The following is an 18789-nucleotide window of genomic DNA, read 5'->3' on the forward strand; positions in this document are numbered from 1 at the left end:
TGAAATCTAAAAGCGATATTCTTTCCATATTTATAAATAGACTGTGGTAGTTTATCAATTAGCTTTGATGCAACGGTTGTGTAAAAACATTAAATTTTGCTGCCACTTTCTGCTTATCAAAACAAATCTCACTGTTATCGTCCATTTTTAAACCTATATTTGAACAAGATGAAGATTTTGACTTTTGGAAAGGTAGAACAAGGTCTTTTAGCGCAGTCCATAGTGACTTAGAATCAGACTTGTTTTCTTCAACTTTATCTTTGAAAAAGTTTAACTTAGCCTTATGTATTAGGTACTGAGCTTTATTTTTGAAATGCTTGAAATGTTCAAGACTTTCATCAGACTTTTCTTTTTTATTCACATGAAATAGCTTGTCATGTTTATCTATACACTGGAGAACCTCCAATACAGTGTTGACATGTAACGAAAGCACAAATATTACAGAAAGACAGCCGAACAGAAACGCCATGTGGTCCAATGGTAGTAAAGCAATTGTTATTGAAGACGATGATGAAATCGACGAATCTGAACAACAACTGGGTCTCGTCCAAGATCAGCCAAAGCTTAGCTCGCAAGACAGCTACATGAGTCTTTTCGACGTCTTCATCTGGTTACCACTGACTTCATCCAATAATCGGCCATGGGCGGAATCAAGAGTAAAATTCTCATGAGGATTACAAAGCCAGGTTGTAGATGAATCAGGAGTGCATTCAGCACCCGGATCACAAGGTCAGGCAGCATCTGGATATCGGAGTCATTCCACGCAGGATCTTCACACGCAACGAGTTCCCCTGATTCAAAGACTGAAGTAACGTGGGAATATCTCGCATAAGATTTTTACTTGTTCTTCCTCACAGTTTTTTGTATTGTTCAGACAATATACACGGTTTTCTTATTGGTTCCCTTTGAGCAAAATGTTAGGGATTTTATTTGAGTCATTCTCTGTATCTAATCCGAATTTTCTAGTGTTTTCCATTCGGTTTTTAACTAATGTATCACCAACATCAAAAATTGCTTTGGACGGACAATTGTTTCATTTTTCTGTTCACATTTAGATCGTCAATTGAATGTTCGTTTTCCCCTCTGTTGCTTGTAATATGTAGAAATATATTTTTCTTTATCCTAGTTGTAACCAATAATCGAACACGTATTAGCAAGATTGCCTAGCAACAATAAATCTGACCTCTGCACCATTTGGGTTACAGCCACAAGCACCTCTAAAAGTAATGCTGATGTCGGGTATAACCGTGATCCTCGTTGTGTCAGACTCGTAAGGGATAAACATTAATAATAAAATTTGACTTTGAGTGGCGCTGGGAGACATTTTTACGACAGCCATACAGTGCATAAGCGAAATTTTATTTTCAAATCTGGCTTTATTCAAATATTTCCTTTTAAAATGTGTATTTTTCTTCCAAGAACAAAAGTTTACCCTTTTCTCAGTCCCATTTAATATGGACGGATATTTCGTTTGACATTTTGACACGGAATCACCTGACATCTAGACCTGACAAGAGCCTGCAAAAACGCATGCTGCATTTTCTTGCCGATTTACACGCGACTGCAAATGCTCGACATTCATCAACTGTATAACAACGGTATGCGCAGTCGGTTTCGTGCGCAATTTCTACTGTCGCTATATAATTAGGCGATGTCATATTAAGTATGATTCGATCTGAAAATGGTGGCCAAAGACGCTCGTAAATAATATCATCAGGATCGTGCTCAGGAAGAACAATACCATCTTTTGAAATGTTGAACGTACTCGGTACGTAGATCTTGTCAAGAGCTGAAAATAGAAAACTGTTAATTTTATTGAAAGAACCAAAAAAACTAAAAAAGTGGAAATATTCTATATGTCATATAAAAAGCATCTACTACAGACATTCCGAGAATGATTAGGTATCTTTCGGATTTAAATACAGAACATTTACGAGGGGCGTTCAATAAATAATGTTACTCCGTATGTAGTTCCGTAACCGGTGGTTATTTTTAAATGCGGTTTTCGGCACATTATTGAGAAAATTATTTGAAACAAAATGCCATAAGAATGATAAAAATCGGTAGATTCAAAGTAAAAATATAAACATTTGAGTGAGGTGTACTCGGATATACTGGACCATTTTATGTCCAAAATGTTGAGATTGTAATATGCAATTCCTTGATTCTACTATTCTACTATTCAACAACTAGAACTGTAGTTCAATTTTCAGTTTCAACAGTTGAAACAAATCATTATCTTTATGTAAACATTTGAAAACCAAAAGAAAAAAGTTTATAACAATATCAAATGGTGTGTGTTTTACTCGAAAAATGATAAGTTGAGTACAATAAGTCTCTTCAATTTTGTCAGGCGTGATGTTCATCGTTGAAAAAAATCTTGTATTTTAAGTTTATACTAATTTCTTAATTCTCGATTGCGAAACAAATTCTTACAACCTTGATTTATTACTTTCGAGACCCATTCCAGATGCATTAACCTCGAGTTTAGATATTTTAGCTGCTTTGTAAAATGAAAAACGTAATAAGTAAATAGAAAACAATCTCAAATTCATCACAATTTGCTGTATCTCGTAGAAAAATGATAGAATTTTGTGATTTTACAAGTTATTCTATTTTTTCTGAGACCCTGGATGCCCAGGACAAAGCTAACTTATACTCATTTTTGCTGCGTCCAGTATACCTAAATGATTATATCTTTACTTTGAATCTACTGATTTTATTTTTTCATTTATATTGCATTAAATTCTGCAGGGGATATTTTTCGCTACATTAATCCAAGAAAAGAAAAAACGAGTGCATATATATTTATGCAAAGATTTGCATTATTTTTTGACCTATTCATTTTCACTTTTTAAATGATACACATTTTTTTCTTTCTTTTTTTTCTGAGTAAATTTGATAATTATCGACGAAAATATACTTTTGACGCCATGTCGTCCATTAGGTAATATTGTGTCATTGTTGATACGAAATTTACACGTTGATATTGAAAATATATACTGATGTTCCATTCAAACTAAACAGAGCTGAAAAATCAGAATGTAATAATATGAATTTAATCAATTCGATATGTTCAAATTTAAGTATACTGCTGTCCTTTGGATTTTCTAATTATGACATTAATTACCTTATTATAATAGGAACGGCTAAATGATTTTTCTTCCTAGTAGTATAGCTGTTATGTCTTATTATAGTAAAGTATTCATTAAACATTATGTCATTTATTAATACATTCCAATATGTCAAAATTTGGCAAAAATAAAACCAAAAATCTATATATGGAATAAGAAAAGTTGCTAAGTGTAATGGATTATCCCCCAGTCTATCCACTGATTGTGAGCATAAAGTTTAAGCTGATTTATTTCAGTTTGGCTGGATCAAAATCCTTAAACTTCTTTAGTAAATTTCGAAACTCTAATCATCTTATGCGAGCTATCCAATCGAAGGTCAACAACACCGCCTTTGGGATAAGTTAAAACTACTTGTCAAGTGCGCTTTTATTTTCGTTTGGAAACTTTGGTGCCCCATTATCCTATCAAATCAAATTCTACTTCCCGCTTTACTTCTGAGTAAATTACGAGGGGCGTTCAATAAATAATGTTACTCCGTGCGTAGTTCCGTAACGGGTGTTTATTTTTAAATACGGTTTTCAGCACATTATAGAGCAATTTATTGGGGAAATACAAATATGACAATCTACTTATACAAACGTGCAAAAAAGTATCTGATGTCAGGATAAGTGCATATTTTATCTCATGAAGTGTGTAATGTTGGCGGCAAAATAGTTCAATACCACAGGCGTCACTGCTTGTCGCATTGCGACCTGCACAAAATTACACTCGTGACTTTTTTTTTCTTTGAGGTTATCCTAATTTCAACAGCTATCACGTCTTTATGAATTTACGTACAGATCTCTCAAAATGGCAAAGATAGATCACAAACAAAAGTTATAGAGTATAGCTCCACTGATTAAACCATTCTGAGATATCACCTACGTTTCTTGCAGATGAACACTGGTGCTGTTACATCGCAATCAATAAATTCAAGGGAACCCTCTGACGTCAAATATCCACAAACTTCTTTGGACGCTTCTGGCAATTTAGTACCTACAAAAAAGAGAAAATCACCATTTGGCATTAAAATCAAATACAGACAGCCTTGTCTTTTTTCAAAAACAGGTTAAACGTCTGTGAAATATCTGTCTGTAGATAGTCAGTATAATACAGTTATCATACTCTTCGATCAAATAATGAGCTATCAATATAGCATGGTCATGCACACCCGCGTATTATATATTGTGCTTATTTATGATTATCAAATGTAATTAAATCCACAAACGATTGATCGTTTGTTTTAACGATATTATTATCTATATATTCGTCAGGCAAAGTATCTTTTACGTAGATTTAATTAGGGATTAAAATATTTATATTTTAACCTTAAGCTTAAACCTGCTAGCGGCAAGTAATTCTGCCTTTTCGACCAGTGCAGACCATGATCAGCTGATCATGGTCTGCTGTGCTCGCTATTCAGTCAGTAAATTTTCAGTGACAACCCCTTCAAGTAATAAATGGTATTTCCCAAATTGAATGATGGATCAGTCCATTTTAGAAATTTAGCAGGCTAAGGGTTAAAGGATGTATACACGTTTTGGTTTTCATGTGCAAAAATAACAGTACTTCAACTTCTATTAACTTTACAATTACATCTGTTCGCCAAGTGTTAAAAATATTGAGCTTGAATTACATGCACATTGACAGGGAAAAATACCACATATACAACCTGACATCCGGTGCGCAACGCTAATCCACAAGATCAGTTTAGAAACACTTCATCTCAAAATTGGTATTTATCATTTAAGAAATGAATTGCAAGTTTATTATCGAAATATACTGCTTGTGTGGTGTGCGTACTTTTAATAAAACCAGTAATTATCAAGCCATTTAAAAACGCCTTTGAAATTCTGTAACGACCACCTCTACAAATCCAGCCGATCTTTCTGCTAATGTACCTTTCACTGACATCTTGATTTTAATTATATAAGATTCGTTTCAGGAAACATATTTAATTGTAATAATCAATTTATTGACTGCATTGCAACAGTAGCTAAATGTTGATGCCGGGGGATAAAATAAATAAGGCAGGGGTATGTTGTAACAATTTCCACTGAAGAACACACTTCTTGATATTAACTTTTTTCCCAAGATGGAGCATTGAGCTGGATAGACATGAAAAATTAGTACTGACGTACAAATGAGTTTTCCTATAGTTTGCACATACCTTTGAATAAGTTATCGAGACTACCTGATCCATCCAACCACACCCACCTATTTCGTATAACTCCAGTGCCGATCCATGTACTGGTATAAGGTTTGATGGCATTTAACTGGAAACCATGTAACTGCATTTCAGCTAATGTCATTGCAAGAACTTAATTCTGTTTAACGATTTTCATACAGTCTCCCATGAGCGTTTCACGTCAAGGTGAAATAGTTCATTGTTACATAGCTCTTTTAACTTCTTCAAGGAATGAAACATTGAAGTTGCGCTCAATAGCATGCCATGTTTAAGTTACATATATGTACACTTCATAAATTTTCTTACAAAACAAATGTTATTGTCAATATCTATCAAATTACTTTCTAGACACTTTTGAGACTTAAAAAAAAACATTTGGAAACGTATGTTGCTGTTAACGTGTGAAAACTGAAATTAAGTCGAATATGGTAATCACATGATTTTATTTATTTCAAAACCTCGACACCGATTTGAACAGGTTGCAAAATGCGAATTTGAAAATAAATTGGAACGATTCGAGAAACTCGCTTACATCTTAAAGAGAAAATGGAGTTGTATAAAACATTTGTTTTAAATTGCATATTTTAACAAAACAATGATATTATTGTACGTTTTATGATTTATTTTTGTGTACAGATCAAATTCACTTGTTAAAGAAATTCAATACATTACTTATTTTTGTGACTTTTATTTTATCATTATTATTATTATCATAATTATTATTATCATTATTATTACTATTATCATAATTATTATCATTATTATTATTATTATTATTATCATTATTATTTTCATACCACATTTATATAGCACTCTTTTCCTGCACATGTACACGTTCATAAGTGCTTTACAGAACAAATTACAAAAGGACAACCATAAATTCGGCATAAAACAAAAAGATACCTTTTTACATTAACAAAGCACGAACAAAAACGCATATAGATATAACCAAAGAAGACAAGCATAAATAAATATTTTAAATTAAATTAAATTTAGAATAAAATACTGTTCTACGCTTTGATATGGAAAAATGTGTGTGGGTCAGATTGTGAAATGACTCACAAAGAAGTTGATCTTCAGCAGGGTTCTGAAAGCAACCAGAGTGCGTCCGCTTTCCATGGAGCCCCTAAGCTTGGGAGCAGTGAACGAAAAGCTCCGATTGCCATACATCACGGTTTTAGTCTTTGCCATAACCACTGGTAGTGTGCCTTGCGATCTTAGGTTTATTACCGGTCTATACACTTCTATCCTACCATTTATATAGGCAGGGGGCTTATCATACAGATCCTTAAAGGACTTAAAATGGGGCTTGGTCGTGAAAGTGTAAAATTGTGAGAAGAGTTTAATCAACTGTGTTGCGTTCGATTTGTAAAGCGTATTCACCATTAAGATATTGGCAAAAAAATCTTTTCTGTTAAAAGAACGTTTAAACATATATAGATTTTAACTGCAATCAATAAGATATTGGCAAAACACTATGTGTTGCGTTAGATTTGTTAAGCGTATTTATGTTTCAATTGATGTAAATAAATTTGAATATATATAACATGTGGTACTAGTTCCTTAAAGATAACGTAAACTCCTAGAATGTTCGTTGGTTATGTTAGTCATCTCTATTTGTGATAAAAAATTCATTTGATTTCTTTCTGTTTTTTTGCCTGACATTGATTGTGCTGTATACCAGATTTTGGTTTCCTTCTGAATGTATTATTTCTGAAAGTAACTTGTATTGTTAATGAATAACGTAATACCAGTCTCACATTTAGCCTACATCCAGCCTTTCTTCTTTGAATTTTACTTTCACTCTTTCTGTATTGTGACGAATGCTGAAGCAGTAATCTTTGTTAAAACAAAGTAACTAAAGCACAATAGAAAAAAGCAAAACTGCGATGAAACTACATTTGGCATAATATTCTAAAAAAGAAGAAGGGCCGACGCGGTAGGCCGGTGTGCCATGCTAATTGACAAATGCTAAATTTCAAATATTTAATGCTAAATGCCAATTACTTAATGCTAAATGCTGCGTGAACATGCTTTATGTCATCTGCTTAACGCTAGATGCCGAATGCTTAATGTCAAATAGTTCATGCTTATTGCCAAATGATAAATGCTAGTCGTCAAATTCTTTAGATTTATGAGTTAATGACCTGCATCTCTTAAACTAATTATGGTAACTTTTAATTAATTCAAACCATATAGTGTCCTGCCAAATTTTTAACTGCAACAATAACATGTATCGATTATGGGAACATTAGACCGAAACTCTTTACTTTAAAATGTTCAAAAGTAACGCTTTTAGCAGAAACAAAGTAACGTAACAAAGGCCAATGCCATTTGAAGGATGAATTCATCCACTAATGTATTGAGATCTTTATTTGAATAAGCCCTAAGCAATATGCATTTAGCATATATTGTTTCGCATTTAGCAATTAACAATTAACTTTTATCATTTGACAATTGCCGTTAGACAGTCTATATTGACATTAAGCAATGACAAATAGCATTTTGTACTAACTTTTCAGGATTTAACATTTGGCATTAAGCAATGTGCACCAGCCTTCCATAGATGCGTGATTGCCAAATGCTAAATTCCAAATAGCTAGTGCAAAGTGCGAGTTGTCATATGCTTAATGTCAAATATGGTTTGTCAATATACAATTATTGTCAAATGATAAATGCTACATAACTATTGCGACATGTGAAATGATCTATGCCAAGTGCTTATTGCTAGATGCTAATTCAAATAGAGGTAGATATACCAGTGGATGTATAAATCCTTTAAAAGTCATTGGTCGGTGGAACTGGTCATTATTTTTTTTGGGCGTGGGGGGAGGGGGGGGGGGGGGTTAACGTCGCACTGACAGTAACAGTAGTGTTTAGTATTTGATATTTAACATTAAATTATTGGCATTTAGCATTAAATATTTGACATTTAGCACTAGGCAATTAGCATGGCCCCCGACTTTACATAAAATATTGAAAAAGATTTTCTTAAATAAGAAGTGTTACTACATAAAATACAGAAAAAAATCAGTGAAATGTATTAGCGCTAAACGGAAATAGAATTACGAATCATTCTGATCACTGAGACAGACTTCTTGTATCAATCTTGATTTAGACGTACGATAATTCACTCCCCATTCGAGAGAGACTTAAAAGATTTGGATTCCACAGACTCCAAATAGAACCTAACAAGTTTTGCTCAGATCGATTCGGATAGCGGCCAAATTAGTAAATTGGTTAAATAAATCTAATATTTAATTCTCTCTTGTCAATCACAAACTCTACACAAGCAATTCATCATTCATGGAGTGTAACATTGCGCTTGATTACTTCTAATCATTTGATATAGAAAACACCGTCGTCTTAGCGCCAAATATCTGCCAATATTCACGTAAGAATATAGAGTAGCGTCTTTATAAATTGCTTTGAGACTCGCAGATAATTTCTTGCTTTAACGAGTTGAGGATGTTTTAAATCATAGAGCGCGTTGCTAAAAAGGATTTATTTTTAATTACCGTGAAATATATACTTTTGTTCAAACACCAATTTCAGTTTAAAAACTGTTCTAGACAATAATTACTGGATATAATATTTTTCCTTTATAATGATGTTCTGGTCAGCTAACACGGCTTCTTTCTATTTTCTTAAAGATAATACTTTGAAAAAAAATGAGCTTATTACATTATGTAGTTTCTCTTTTAACATTTACCCGCCCGCTTAGCTCAGTAGGTAGAGCGTCGGTCTACGGATTGCGGGGTCGTGAGTTCGATTCTCGTGCTGGGCGTATGTTCTCCGTGACTATTTGATAAACGACATTGTGTCTGAAATCATTAGTCCTCCACCTCTGATCCATGTGGGGAAGTTGGCAGTTACTTGCGGAGAACAGGTTTGTACTGGTACAGAATCGAGGAACACTGCTTAGGTTAACTGTCCGCCGTTACATGACTGAAATACTGTTAAAAACGGCGTTAAACCCAAAACAAACAAACAAACAAACTTTTAACATTTAGGCAAATCTTTTCACTTAAACGTGCGATAGCTTTAGTACTAGAAATTGAGAAAATCAGAAATCGTTTGGGTCAAAATCTGTTGGAAAATGGTATTTGCAAAACTCCGTACAATAGACGGCATTCATAATCAGGTTAATGAGGTTTAACAGGCCGCTGCAAAACGAAATAGAAATAAAATATAACTTACATTGATCAGCAAATTAGTAACAAACTTTATCTCATCATGTCTCCACAAAGACGTCAGTGTTGCCTCTTTAATCAAACATATAGCTTTGGCGGAATCAAAGTGTATGTGCGCGTCCACAGCTAGGTAACAGTAATCTTTGAAGTGTTGCCAACCCCTCTCACATCCTTCAGGTCCTAAATGTCCTGCAAACATACGTATATCTCTGAAATATTAACACATGATATAAACAGTTTTTCAGTGTCCCTGTTAGTCGTTTACAGTCGAACGTTTCTTTCGCTTCAACTGGGATAACTGGAAAACTCTAATTTGCTCGAACTCAACGTCAGGTCCTGGTACAATCCCTATATAATGTATACTTATTTAATGTCTAAAACTACCGATATCTCGAACACAATTTACCAGTCCCGTGAGCTTGAGAGAAGAAAGTTTTGCCAAATGAATTTAAATAATTATGCTCAATGGTGGCAGACGTGCAGTAGCCAAGTCTGGGAGAATTTGAAGAATAATTAAATTGCTAGTACTTTGCATGTTGAAAGAAAAATAAGTTTTATTCAAGAAATAGTAAGTTCCCAAACGTGGTTTATCGTAGAATAACCCGAGTTTTGAGTTCTTATGCGAAAGAATATATCATGAAGGCCGTAGGCCTGAGTGATTTATTGTTTCGCTTAAGAACGAAAAACTCGGGTTAATCTACGATTAATCACACTTGGGAACTTATTATTTCGATTCTAACACGACATAGTATCAAGTGTTAGAAAAAATGGTAACTCCTTTTTACGACCATGCTTCGCACCTGGATCGGATGACGTCATTGCACGCGAGTGGTTTATTGCAGATTAACCTGAGAGAGATTTTGCTCTACATTTATCAAGGGCGTAACTACTGTTACGCACAATACGCACATGTGTATAATTTTTTTTGTCAAATTACTACCCTAAAAAGCAGCCAGACTGCACCAAACAAAGTCAATATTTCAAAACTTTTCTAGAGAAGGTCCCCTATACCCCCACCGGAAAGAGGGTGACACCCCCTCCAACACCATCACCTTTTCATGTGCGTATAATTCAGATCGCCCTGGGTACGGCCTTATTTATGTAGTTTATTTGCTGGTCGTGTTAGAATTGATATTATCATCTTTCTCACACAATGAGATCCATTTTTAAAGGGTAATGTAAAAGTATTTGGTATCATTTCGTGACAGTTTGAGTCTGACAAAATTAGTTTGGAACATGTTTCAGCAAAAAGAAAGGTTATAATTGGTTAAATGTTTTTATCCGCTTTGGGCATCAGAATTATAAATTTATTTATACCGTGGATACCATGGCAAAGGCTAAAGTTTTACACGAATCATTTAAATAAACCTACATCATACATTTTGCCTATAAGTTATTTGTCTATTAACATCTTCTCACACAAAGATTTCAATTATCTTTATTTTGCATTTAAATCAGAAAACTGTTGAAGCAATAGAAATTTAACGATGACATTTCACAACGCAAGATTTTCCTTTCTTAGAAATCGGGTCTACATTTTAAATTGGGGCCTCCGTGGCCGAGTGGTTAAGGTCGCTGACTTCAAATCACTTGCCCCTCATCGATGTGGGTTCGGGGTGTTGAATTCTTCGTGCGAAGAATCCATCTAGCTGGCTTACGGAATGTCGATGGTCTACCCAAATGCCCGCCGTGATGAAAAAATGCACAGAGGGGCACCTGGGGTCTTCCTCCACCATCAAAGCTGGAAAGTTGCCATATGCCCTATTATTGTGTCGGTGCGACGTTAAACCCAACAAAAAACATTTTTGATTATTTGGGGTTGTTTTAATATTTAATAAACGCTAATCAAGCAAAATAATAAATATCCCACAAGCTTTAAATGGAAACTGTTCAGCACCTCTAAAGATTTAGACAGATACAATGAGTGGCCTTTCTTCTATTCCTGTAAACCGAATTTTATCAATGTTAAGTAGCGTTTCTTCTTGCTATCAATTGACAAGACTTACATTATCAATGTCACGTATTGCCTTTTGGTATCAGCGTTAGTTTTACAGTCTTAGATTTAACGTAATGTTTTGTTGTTAACTGCTTTAGTATTAGCGTTTCCCTTTTCTATTTTATTTTTTTAATAATTACCGTTTTGTTTTATATCAGTTTTGGACACAATACATGTATCTTTAAATCATCGTTATGTTTATTGATTATAAAAACGTCATAGTAATGAAGTGCTTTTAATGTGTTTTTATTTAACGTTATTTTTTTTAATTACTGAGTCTTTACATTTAATATATCTTTATTTTTTATTTTTCTGTTTCTGAAACGAAAATATTTTGATATTGATATGCGTGTATACTTCTAAATACTGTATACTTTTACATTTAAACTGACACTAGTGATCTTAAATACATTTTATAAACATTATAAACTTAAGGCCATTAAAATGTAAGTTTTTGTTATTAGATATGTAATGTAGTATGTAAAATTAGTTTAAAAAATATATGAAAACTTGTGTTACACATTTAATCACAATTGTTTTGTGACTGTGTATTAATTAAAATGAAATTTCACGTACTTCCTTCGCACTAATCCGTTCCATTTAACTTGTGTTTTGTAGGACATTAACTAGTTTTATTACATATTTTAAAGGAAAAAGAACTGACACGTACCTACTGCCGACACAACAGCAATTCCAGCAATATAGATCCAAACTAATAATTTAAAAATCATATTTTATCCATTCATGGGTGTGATTCGTGACGCCTTAACATCCAAAATGCTTTTCCTTCTTTTTCCCTGTAACGTCTAATCGTAGACTATCGACTCATCTTCTGCCATAAATCAGTAATATCTAGGGAAACTCAATAAAGTTGTTTTTCAAGAGCCAAGAAACAAATTCATAGATAGTGAGATTAGCCCATGATGCCAGCCGGATATTTTATTTACAATGTTTTATGAGGCGCCCCGCCATCAATATACCGACGTCTTGATTATATCTGTGGTTATTTGGTCGATATGACAATGTCTTTGTCCTTTCTCTAGACTAAATTTTGCATTAAATCTAACTTGTTCCATGATGTTTTATTGTTATTGGTTGTGAAATAATCAGGTAAAAGACTTAATAGTATTGATTTTAATGGTCTTTATTGTCGACTTCTGGATTTGATTCTGTATCAGGAACTTTATCTAAAGCTTACCACGAAAGAAAAAAACTATTGATAAAAATCGTCTTCCAGTATATTAACACAACGAGCTTAATGTCTGACCAAAGTATCTATTAGTAAAGCTGCTGTTTTTCATAAACCACCCAAACCCCCTTCACTGCTCCCCCGCACCCCGCAAAAAAGTCTAAGAAAACTTATCCTATAAAATTTGCTTGATTTTTATTAAAATTCTTTAGTGTGAAGCGTAAGGTCTCCAACATACTGCGGTCTTGATAACATCCGTTATTCATTTGCTAATAAAACATAGTTTTATTTCCTTTTACTATATACGTTCTTTTCTAATTTGACAATGTGTTATTAGGAGAAGTAAAAACTGTATTTAAATTGTTCAAAAGTCCTCACGTATCTCCAACTGCCTCCGCACCTGTAACTGTATCGCCCCAAACATGACTAAATGACAACCACAACTTACTGGTAAAGGATTTGATTAAACAAGAAATGCAAAATTTAGCACAAAGTGAGATATACCGTTGACGGTTATGCGGTTTTGGCACAAAGGGAGGTAAATTTTAGTTGGTATATATCAATTTGGGCACGAAGGGATATATACCGTAGATGGTATATGCCGATTTTGACACAAAGGGTGATATACAATAGATGATATATGCCGAATTTGGCGCAAATGGAGATACACCGTAGATAGTATGTGCGAAGCTGGGAACTAAGAGAGATATACCGTAGGGAATAGAGACCAAGTTTGGCGCAAAGGGAGATACCGTAGATGATATAATGTGTGCGTATAAACACAACATAAAGACATTTAGACCAACCTTTATAGCTACATGCAACAAATGGTAGAAGTAATCAGATCTTTCATGAGCAAAAAGGTTGTTAAAGTATAATCATAGAAGGCTCAGTTTAAATGAGTTTGTTCATTTTACCCACTAACATAATTATGCTTAAGCAGATCTGTATTCTGTAGTAACAAGCCGGAACTCTAATAACATTGAATGAATCCAATTATCTGAAATGACCAGAAAAAAATAGCAGCAATGAGTTAAAGTTTACAATGATCACGTACCACTTCTTTTGTGAAGGTTACTGTCTTACGTATCCAAGCAAAATGACAGCAGACAGTGTTTGACTGAGTTTGTGTATGAGGGATAATGATTATGTAGAACACCCCTCAAGCCTAACTTGGTACCCTATTATAAAGTAACAAAAAAGTTCTATTAATGTTCTTGTATGTTTTTCGTGAATCAATGTAACAATACCTAATTCCAAATTTCTATCTTTAAAATATATATTTTCCTTTCTATTTTTGTTATATCTACCATTATGGCGTTTAACAGAATAAGCTGGAAAGACGCCAACTTCATCAATATTACTATTCAGTCTGTGCAATACATTATTGCTGCCTTCCGATAACTTAATGCATGAGATATTCAAGACTTGATTTTGAAGCTTGTTTACTTTTTCATTCTTTTGTCCTTACTTTTATCATATTTATTCAGAGCACAATGTTTTGTGCCCTTTGTTTGTAAAACAGAGCCGAAGAGTAAAATGTTCCCATCTCGGCTCTGCTAATCCTGATCATTCTAACTAAATGTAGTGCTAGATTTAAGTTGCAAATACGTTATTTTCGTACGATTCAGGTTTATCAATTTTCCTGATTTATTTGATAGGAAATGTTAATTTTGAAGGTTGTCTGGGTTACTTTAGGCTTTGTCTGCACATGTAAAACCTGTAAGCTTGCGTATTCAGTGAGTTCCCCCTCGAAAACCAACAACTGCTTTTCTTTCTTTTTAAAGGGCATTTTATCCATATTGAGCATTTCCAAGTTATAGGTTATTAAGCATCATTAGTACTGAGAACTAGAAATAAACCGGTATGTTTTGTTGGATTAGAAAACCTCGATTTTAGTCAAGTATTTAGACCTTAAGTTCATGTGCCAATTAACGCGAAAAACTGTCAATTATTTTCCTATGTTGGAAAGAAATAATAATAATTTTGTACAGTAAGGGAAATGCTTTCCAGAGAAAACTATTCTAGAATTTCAGTCTCTCGCACCTAAGGTTTAGATAACAGATGGATTCAAAATTTAGTCAATAAATTGATTGCAATTTTATCACGAAATCGGATCTTAATTAACGCAATATGACAGGAACTTTGTGCAGATCAGCTGCAAATTAAATCTGATTAAAGGTTTTTGATCATCGAAGGCGCCAATTGAAGTTATTAACAAATCCTTATAACAGAGACAGTAGTTTGAAAGTTGAATATGGTATCAAGTCTTTTATTGTTCGGTTGTTTCGGTAAAACGTTTGTGTAATCAAATTCTGTAAAAATGGCCTTTGTTATGGATTTTTCCATGGAGTAATTTTTGCAATGTATCCATGTAAAGTACAAAAGCAGTTTGTATGGCTGTGGACAATCTGCTTACCCTCCGTATACGATGTCGGCATATTCCGTTTGTTTTAAGGGAAGTCATGTGTGCGTTGTGCTAATTTACGTCCGAAGAGTGCCAAAGTCACTACAGAGAATACCTAATTACATGAAAATTGCGGAATGTCATTACGGGAATTGCGGAATGTCATTACGAGTCCTCTACCTTTAAACAGACGTTTCTGAAATGGTAATCAAAAGCATTCTACGCATTCTTTTACAAATATTTTATACCCAATTTTTACTTCCTTTGTTTTTCAAAATTAACTTTGCTGTCCAACTCTTTGTTAACATTTGAACGAGTTTCTGTAGCATACTTTTCACCATGATAATGGAAAGCGTGTTGATAAATTTGGTTCCCTAATTTGATGACAGAATACAAACGTTTTCATTTCTAGTATTGATTTTGAAATGAAGATTTTCATACATTCTAAAAGTGCAAAGGGCTCAAAAAAGATTCATTCAAATTGTTTTTGTTCAGTAAGTTTACACGTAGACAAGTGAAGACGAACAGAGTACAGGTGAACCTATTGGCTAGACCACAACAAAATAAAATCTATAAGAAGATCACAGAATGCAACGAAACAAAATAATTGCCAGCTCCGTCTTAAGTGGAATTCCATCGTAGTCAATATCCCCAAGGACCATAAAATATATCAATTCTGAGCCCAAGTACGGGTAGACTATTTTCAGCCGCCATCCGACACTTAACTTACTGCAAGAATGACTCTGCAAACTAAATTTGAATCTCACTTCAATCTTGCTATCTTATATCAAGAATAATTTCCTTGTTTTTTCCCTCAACGTCTAATCACAGACCTCCGGCCCATATGTCATAATTCTGTGATAGCTAGGGAAACTCAATAAAGTTGTTTTATAAATGCAGGCCAGTTTCTGTTTCGTACACAGTGAGATTACGCCAATAATGCCAGCCGCAGATTTTATATACGAATGTTTTATGAACTCCCTGTTTCCATTACATTGACGCATCCGCAATATATTGGTAATTATGGTAATATCTTTTTGCTTCCAAACTTGTTCTCTTATAAAATGGTCGGATGAAAGACATTAATGAATGAATTTGAATGGTTTTGAATGTCAATTAATAACGTAACTCAGAGACACATCTATATAAATCAGTCATAGCTGTCTTCATTGCACCTCTGATCTTAATTATTTTCATTTATTTTAGGTCGATTATGAAGCAAGTTCGCAATATATATCTATCACCCCCGACACCTCATTCCTCATGGAATCCTTCGCCACAAGGATATATGAGCGAAGAAATGCCAGTCTATTTAATGCTGAGCGCCAAGCAAGGCAGCTGCTGGCACCATTATTTACGTCTTTGGTATGATGCGGCCAGGGATCGAACCTATGATCTCCCGCACTCGAAGTGGACTCTGATTTTCTCTCTTTAATTCTAATTTATCACTATGAAGAAGGCACTGCAATGCCATCTATCTCTCTTCAGTTCATCCCAATGAAATCTGGCAAGAGCTGCTTCGACTACCTTAAACCTTTCTACATAATACTAGCTTACAAAATATTCTTAGTTGAAAAAGGGTAAAACATGTAAACTTTAATATGAGTTATGGAATGTATCTATACAAATTTAATTCATTGTTTCTGTTGTTCTTTGTCGCTTATCCTCATCAATCACTTTTCATATTAGAAAATTGATTCCATTGATCTTCCATCTGCCATTCTATAGTCACATGCTCTGAAGAAGTTGGCCTGTAAACACAAATGAAACACCATTAAGTGATAACAAATTACACCGAAAAGCATGGCTTTAATATTTGAAAATAACCAAACTAATATGAGCCGTGCCATGGGAAAACCAACATAGTGGCTTTGCGACCAGCATGGATCCAGACCAGCCTGCGCATCCGCGCAGTCTGGTCAGGATCCATGCTGTTCGCTAACAGTTTCTCCAATTCCAATAGGCTTTAAAAGCGAACAGCTTGGAGCCTGACCAGACTGCGCGGATGCGCAGGCTGGTCTGGATCCATGCTGGTCGCAAACCCACTATGTTGGTTTTCTCATGGCACGGCTCATATAATACAATCGGGTTTCTCCTACAGCTTGGTAGACCTATTTCTGAGAATTGGCTTTGAGGAGATCAGAGACTTATAGCATTCATTATGAAAAAAATATTTTAATATCAGAAAATAGTCAAACAATATCATTTTTCCCCTGCAGCTTGGTTGACATATTTCTTAGCATTGGCTAAATGTCTCTATATTTACTTGACCCCCCCCCCCCCCCCCACCACCACACACACACACACACACACCCCTCTCCCACCTCCACCCCCAGCAACCTTCTCATAACAAATGTAACAGACCAATTGCATTTTTGAAAGAGATTTCAAGAATATTCTATATATCAAGTAGCCTACATTGGGAAAACAAGCCTCGTACGGTGGCGGCCATGTTTATAAAACTAACCAAGTACCTTGCTAGAGAGTCTCCGTGGGAACATATCATATTCTCACTTTCAGCGTGTGTCAAGTAATTGAAAAAAGTTTTTAACAATTGCAATTAACATAGCTTTAATGATTAATAGTCTGACTATGTTTTATGTATGTCAAGAAGAAAATGTGAATCTAATATTCTAACAAGCTTTTCTATCACTTAGCTTATTGACCTAGTATTTGACATTTGATGATCAAGTTTCATGAAAATCTGATAGGAAATATGGCCTTCTGATTGTTTAAACTTTTCTATGATTTGGCATGGTTTCCTGGTTTCTAACTTTACATGTCCTATTTTCAAACTTGGTCTTTGTTTTTCATAAAGACAATCATCCGGATTATTTGACGCCTCCAAGAGCAATTTACCGTTCGTCCGAAAAAGCTGAATTCTATGATATTCCAAAAGTATGTAAGAGAGGTTCATGCCATTTGCTTTGTGTATAGGGGCAATATAGAGATTATGCATGTTATATCATTCTTTTCTTGTACAAAAAGTTTGGTTGGATTGGCAAAGTACAGTGTATAATCTGAATCCTGAAATCTATAATACAGGTGACTAAGGTCCATGAAACTTTAACAGTGGATAGAAAACACTTATTACATTATGATAATAAAAATAATGGTTTCTGTGAACCACAACTCTGAAATAATTAACTTTCAGCATTTCCTCATTTCCCAACAAATTGCATTTATGTGAAAATCTGCATATAAGATCTTTCCACTGGTGCTGACCTTAGCTGGTGAAATAGTTACTTTAATTTTGTATGTAAAGGGACCACCTACTCGCAATGTCAAAGACATTGCAGGTAGAGGATTTGTATTGCATAGTAATACTTCTTTATCATGTTTATTCTTGACTGTTTTTTAACAGTTTATAACATATATTGTATTATGTGCTAATGTTGATAATTTGTAATCAGTCAGTTTAACACAGTAGCGTTTAGGTAATTTCTCATAATGCAGTAAATGTACATCAGATACAACACTTGGCGGCGTCTTGATGATTTTCCTTGTGTTTAATATGGAAAATAATTAGCAAACCGAGGGCTCGGCGCAAGACTATTCTAACTTGATATTTTACAGAAAATGGTTATTTCACATTTTCTCTTGTAAAGTCTGGAATTACATAATTCTGTGAATTATTGCAGTTATATTCCAAGATTTTTTGATTTTTTTTCAAATACCAAAAATATATTCTATTTCCAGTTAT

At 34.2% G+C, this 18789-nt stretch overlaps 1 protein-coding gene across 1 annotated transcript; it reads right to left on the minus strand.

The window, feature by feature from the left end:
• Positions 1 to 478: 478 nt before the first annotated feature.
• Positions 479 to 12776, minus strand: LOC123523380 (lactose-binding lectin l-2-like). Its single transcript, XM_053539977.1, has 5 exons — positions 12161 to 12776; positions 9502 to 9683; positions 5284 to 5389; positions 3999 to 4109; positions 479 to 1789 (listed from the first exon to the last, which is right to left on the minus strand). The coding sequence occupies exons 1-5, from the start codon at positions 12219 to 12221 to the stop codon at positions 1491 to 1493; spliced, it is 759 nt and encodes a 252-aa protein (XP_053395952.1). The 5' UTR covers positions 12222 to 12776; the 3' UTR covers positions 479 to 1490.
• Between the last annotated feature and the right edge of the window lie 6013 nt (positions 12777 to 18789).

The sequence above is a fragment of the Mercenaria mercenaria genome, chromosome 3 (genome assembly GCF_021730395.1).
Source record: "Mercenaria mercenaria strain notata chromosome 3, MADL_Memer_1, whole genome shotgun sequence".
Lineage (NCBI taxonomy): Eukaryota > Metazoa > Mollusca > Bivalvia > Venerida > Veneridae > Mercenaria > Mercenaria mercenaria.